The 6127-nt window shown below is 78.4% G+C and overlaps 1 protein-coding gene across 1 annotated transcript; it reads left to right on the forward strand.

Moving 5' to 3' along the window:
- The first annotated feature begins 363 nt into the window (after positions 1-363).
- Positions 364-5920, forward strand: LOC139155916 (uncharacterized). The gene is made up of 5 exons (XM_070731291.1): positions 364-386; positions 472-1295; positions 1638-1711; positions 3001-3060; positions 5684-5920. The coding sequence occupies exons 1-5, from the start codon at positions 364-366 to the stop codon at positions 5918-5920; spliced, it is 1218 nt and encodes a 405-aa protein (XP_070587392.1).
- Positions 5921-6127: the final 207 nt, after the last annotated feature.

The raw sequence follows: 6127 nt of genomic DNA on the forward strand, positions 1-6127 counted from the left end.
GGTTTTGTCAACAAGGCCTCTTCCAAGAAGGGAGAAGTGTCAAGGAGCCGTAAATAAGCCACGCTCCGCCTGACCGATGCCAGGACGCTGTTTCTTTCCCTCGCCGCTCCCGCTTCTTTCTTTCTCCTGGACGAGTCCAAACAATCGGCTTAAGCCAGTTCCTGAAATAGCCTATGGCAGTGCTTCCCAACCTTGAGAACCTGAAGATATCTGGACTTCAACTCCCAGAATTCTGCAGCCAGCATTCCCTGGCTGGGGAATTCTTGGAGTTGAAGTCCAGATATGTTCAGGTTGCCAAGGTTGGGAAACACTGGGCTATGGGACCGCCTCGCTTGGCGTAAAGCGGGAAATGATCCCCCGGGGATGGAGTGGCTTGGCGACTTAAAGTAGTTTTACAGCCCCCCCGCGCCAGCCCTCCCGCGCCTGACAACCACCACGCCAGACACCCCCCGCTGCAGCCCCTTGCGCCAGCCCCCCCGGCAGCCCCCCTACGAGCCCCCCTGCCAGCCCCCTCGCCAGCCCTCCTCGCGCCAGCCACCCCCGCTACCCCCCCCGCGCCAGCCCCCCCGCGCCAGACATCCCCTGCGCCAGCCACCCCTGCGCGAGCCACCCCGCGGCAGCCCCCCCCGCGGCAGCCCCCCCAGCGCCAGCCCCCTCGCCAGCCCTCCTCGCGCCAGACCCTTGCGCCAGCCCCACCCCGCCAGCCCCCCCTTGCCAGACTCCCTCGCGCCAGCCCCCCCCCCGCGCCAGACACCCCCGCGCCAGCCCCCCACGCCAGCCCCCTGCGCCAGACACCCCGCACCAGACCCCACCGCGCCAGACACCCCAGCGCCAGCGGCCCGCGCCAGCCCCCCGCGCCAGACACCCCCGCGCCAGCCCCCCACGCCAGCCCCCTGCGCCAGACACCCCGCACCAGACCCCACCGCGCCAGGCCACCCCACGCCAGCCAACCCGCGCCAGACACCCCTGCGCCAGACACCCTGCGCCAGACACCCCTGCGCCCGCCCCCCCCGTGCCAGCCCCCCCGCGCCAGCCCCCCCGCGCCAGCCCCCCCACGCCACACAACCCCCACGCCAGACACACCCCGCTCCAGACCCCCGCGCCAGCCCCCACCGCGCCAGCCCTCCCGCGCCTGACAACCACCACGCCAGACACCCCCCGCTGCAGCCCCTTGCGCCAGCCCCCCCGGCAGCCCCCTGCGAGGCCCCCCCGCCAGCCCCCTCGCCAGCCCTCCTCGCGCCAGCCCCCCCGCGCCAGCCACCCCCGCTACCCCCCCCGCGCCAGCCCCCCGCGCCAAACATCCCCTGCGCCAGCCACCCCTGCGCGAGCCACCCCGCGGCAGCCACCTCCGCGGCAGCCCCCCCAGCGCCAGCCCCCTCGCCAGCCCTCCTCGCGCCAGCCCTTTGCGCCAGCCCCCCTGCACCAGACCCCCGCGCCAGGCCACCCCACGCCAGCCAACCCGCGCCAGACACCCCTGCGCCAGACACCCTGCGCCAGACACCCCTGCGCCCGCCCCCCCCCGTGCCAGCCCCCCCGCGCCAGCCCCCCCCGCGCCAGCCCCCCACGCCACACAACCCCCACGCCAGACACACCCCGCTCCAGACCCTTCCGCCAGCCCCCCTGCCAGACCACTGCGAGCCTCCCCGCCAGCCCCCTCGCCAGCCCTCCTCGCGCCAGACCCTTGCGCCAGCCCCCCCGCGCCAGCCCCCCTGCCAGCCCCCCCGCTCCAGCCCCCCGCGCCAGCCCCCCCCCGCGCCAGCCCCCCGTGCCAGACACCCCGCGCCAGACACCCCCCGCGCCAGACACCCCCGCGCCAGCCCCCCCCGCGCCAGCCCCCCGTGCCAGACACCCCCCGCGCCAGACATTCCCCCGCGCCAGACACCCCCCGCTCTAGTCCCCCCCCCGCGCCAGCCCCCCCGCGCCAGCCCCCTCGCCAGCCCGCCTCGCGCCAGCCCCTCGCGCCAGCCCCTCCGCGCCAGACACCCCCGCGCCAGACACCCCCGCGCCAGACACCCCCCGCGCCAGCCCCCCCCCCCCGCGCCAGCCCCCCCGCACCAGACACCCCCGCGCCAGACACCCCCCGCGCCAGCCCCCGCGCCAGCCCCCCTGCGCCAGACACCCCCCGCGCCAGACACCCCCCGGGCCAGCGCCCCTCGCGCCAGCCCCCCTGCGAACCCCCTCGCCAGCCCTCCTCGCGCCAGCCCCCCCGCGCCAGACACCCCCGCGCCAGACACCCCTCGCGCCAGACACCCCCGCGCCAGCCCTCCTGCGCCAGACATCCCCCCGCGCCAGCCCCCCCCCCGTGCCAGCCCCCCCTGCGCCAGCCCCTCGCGCCAGCCCCCCCACGCCAGCCCCCCCTCGCACCAGACACCCCGCGCCAGACACCCCCCTCGCCAGACACCCCCGCGCCAGACACCCCCCGCGCCGGACACCCCCGCGCCAGACACCCCCCCGCGCCAGACACCCCGCGCGCCAGACACCCCGCGCGCCAGACACCCCCCCGCGCCAGCCCCCTCGCCAGCCCTCCTCGCGCCAGCCCCTCGCGCCAGACACCCCGCGCCAGACACCCCCGCGCCAGACACCCCCGCGCCAGACACCCCCGCGCCAGACAACCCCGCGCCAGACACCCCCCGCGCCAGACACCCCCCGCGCCAGACACCCCCCCGCGCCAGCCCCTCGCACCAGCCCCCCCGCGCCAGACACCCCCCGCGCCAGACACCCCGTGCGCCAGACACCCCCCCGCGCCAGACACCTCCCGCGCCAGACACCCCGTGCGCCAGACACCCCGTGCGCCAGACACCCCCGTGCCAGACACCCCCCGCGCCAGACACCCCCCGCGCCAGACACCCCCCCGCACCAGACACCCCCGCGCCAGCCCCCCCGCGCCAGCCCCCCCGTGCCAGACACCCCCCGCGCCAGACACCCCCCGCGCCAGACACCCCCCCGCGCCAGACTTTCCCCGCGCCAGCCCCCCCCGCGCTAGTCCCCCCCCCGCGCCAGCCCCCCCGCGCCAGCCCCCTTGCCAGCCCGCCTCGCGCCAGCCCCTCGCGCCAGCCCCCCCGCGCCAGACACCTCCCGCGCCAGACACCTCCCGCGCCAGACACCCCCGCGCCAGCCCCCCCGCGCCAGACACCCCCCCGCGCCAGCCCCCGCGCCAGACACCCCTCGCGCCAGACACCCCCCGCGCCAGCGCGCCTCGCGCCAGCCCCCCTGCGAACTCCCTCGCCAGCCCCCCCCGCGCCAGACACCCCCGCGCCAGACACCCCCTGCGCCAGACACACCCCCGCGCCAGACACCCCCGCGCCAGCCCTCCTGCGCCAGACATCCCCCCGCGCCAGCCCCCCCCCGTGCCAGCCCCCCCCTGCGCCAGCTCCTCGCGCCAGCCCCCCCCACGCCAGCCCCCCTCGCGCCAGCCCCCCCCGCGCCAGACACCCCCCGCGCCGGACACCCCCCCGCGCCGGACACCCCCGCGCCAGACACCCCCCGCGCCAGACACTCCGCGCGCCAGACACCCCGCGCGCCAGACACCCCCCGCGCCAGCCCCCTCGCCAGCCCTCCTCGCGCCAGCCCCTCGCGCCAGACACCCCGCGCCAGACACCCCGCGCCAGACACCCCGCGCCAGACACCCCCGCGCCAGACACCCCCGCGCCAGACACACCCGCGCCAGACAACCCCCGCGCCAGACACCCCCCGCGCCAGACACCCCCCGCGCCAGACACCCCCCCGCGCCAGACACCCCCCGCGCCAGACACCCCCCGCGCCAGCCCCTCGCGCCAGCCCCCCCCGCGCCAGACACCCCCCGCGCCAGACACCCCCGCGCCAGACACCCCCCGCGCCAGACACCCCCCGCGCCAGACACCCCCGCGCCAGACACCCCGCGCGCCAGACACCCCCCGCGCCAGCCCCCTCGCCAGCCCTCCTCGCGCCAGCCCCTCGCGCCAGACACCCCGCGCCAGACACCCCGCGCCAGACACCCCCGCGCCAGACACCCCCCGCGCCAGACACCCCCCGCGCCAGACACCCCCCGCGCCAGACACCCCCCGCGCCAGACACCCCGCGCGCCAGACACCCCCCGCGCCAGCCCCCTCGCCAGCCCTCCTCGCGCCAGCCCCTCGCGCCAGACACCCCGCGCCAGACACCCCGCGGCAGACACCCCCGCGCCAGACACCCCCGCGCCAGACACCCCCGCGCCAGACACCCCCGCGCCAGACACCCCCCGCGCCAGACACCCCCCGCGCCAGACACCCCCCGCGCCAGACACTCCCCGCGCCAGACACCCCCCGCGCCAGCCCCTCGCGCCAGCCCCCCCCCGCGCCAGACACCCCCCGCGCCAGACACCCCCCGCGCCAGACACCCCCGCGCCAGACACGCCCCGCGCCAGACACCCCCCGCGCCAGACACCCCCCGCGCCAGACACCCCCCGCGCCAGACACCCCCCGCGCCAGACACTCCCCGCGCCAGACACCCCCCGTGCCAGCCCCCTCGCGCCAGCCCCCCCCGCGCCAGACACCCCCGCGCCAGACACCCCCGCGCCAGACACCCCCCCGCGCCAGACACCCCCCCGCGCCAGACACCCCCCGCGCCAGACCCTCGCGCCAGACACCCCCGCGCCAGACACCCCCGCGCCAGACACCCCCCGCGCCAGACACCCCCCGCGCCAGACACCCCCGCGCCAGACAGCCCCCGCGCCAGACACCCCCGCGCCAGACACCCCCGCGCCAGACACCCCCCGCGCCAGACACCCCCCGCGCCAGACACCCCCCCGCGCCAGACACCCCCCGCGCCAGACACCCCCCGCGCCAGCCCCTCGCGCCAGACACCCCCGCGCCAGACACCCCCGCGCCAGACACCCCCCGCGCCAGACACCCCCCGCGCCAGACACCCCCCGCGCCAGACAGCCCCCGCGCCAGACACCCCCGCGCCAGACACCCCCGCGCCAGACACCCCCCGCGCCAGACACCCCCCGCGCCAGACAACCCCGCGCCAGACACCCCCCGCGCCAGACACCCCCCGCGCCAGACACCCCCCGCGCCAGACACCCCCCGCGCCAGACAGCCCCCGCGCCAGACACCCCCGCGCCAGACACCCCCGCGCCAGACAGCCCCCGCGCCAGACACCCCCCGCGCCAGACACCCCCCGCGCCAGACACCCCCGCGCCAGACACCCCCCGCGCCAGACACCCCCCGCGCCAGACACCCCCCGCGCCAGACACCCCCCGCGCCAGCCCCTCGCGCCAGCCCCCCCCGCGCCAGACACCCCCCGCGCCAGACACCCCCCGCGCCAGACACCCCCCGCGCCAGACACCCCCCGCGCCAGCCCCTCGCTCCAGCCCCCCCCGCGCCAGACACCCCCGCGCCAGACACCCCCCGCGCCAGACACCCCCGCGCCAGACACCCCCCGCGCCAGACAGCCCCCGCGCCAGACACCCCCCGCGCCAGACACCCCCCGCGCCAGACACCCCCCGCGCCAGACACCCCCCGCGCCAGACACCCCCCGCGCCAGACACCCCCCGCGCCAGACACCCCGTGCGCCAGACACCCCCGCGCCAGACACCTCCCGCGCCAGACACCCCCCGCGCCAGACACCCCCGCACCAGACACCCCCGCGCCAGCCCCCCGCGCCAGCCCCCGCGCCAGACACACCCGTGCCAGACACCCCCCGCGCCAGACACCTCCCGTGCCAGACACCCCCCGCGCCAGACCCCCCCGCGAGCTCCCCACTGCCAGACCCCCCGTGCCAGACACCACGTGCCAGACACCACGCGCCAGACACCCCCCCGCGCCAGACACCCCCCCGCGCCAGACACCCCCCCGCGCCAGACACCCCTACGCCAGACACCCTGCGCCAAGCCCCCCCGCGCCAGCACCCCGCGCCAGCAGCCCCTCGCGCCAGACCCCCGCGCTTGACCCCTCCGCGCTAGACCACCCCACGCAAGGCCCTGCCAGGCCCCCCGCTTTTTATGTCCGTTTGAAAGGAGCGCTTGCGAAGTTTGGAAAGGCCACGACCCCTGAATCCACATTTCCCTACAAAACAGCTGGTCCCTGCAAACCTTTCATTCCTGGGGTTGGGGCTGGGAAACTATAGACACGTCATAGAAACACCGAGATAAAGGCCCAAAAAAAAGGTG

This window comes from Erythrolamprus reginae, unplaced genomic scaffold (assembly GCF_031021105.1).
Source record: "Erythrolamprus reginae isolate rEryReg1 unplaced genomic scaffold, rEryReg1.hap1 scaffold_138, whole genome shotgun sequence".
Lineage (NCBI taxonomy): Eukaryota > Metazoa > Chordata > Lepidosauria > Squamata > Dipsadidae > Erythrolamprus > Erythrolamprus reginae.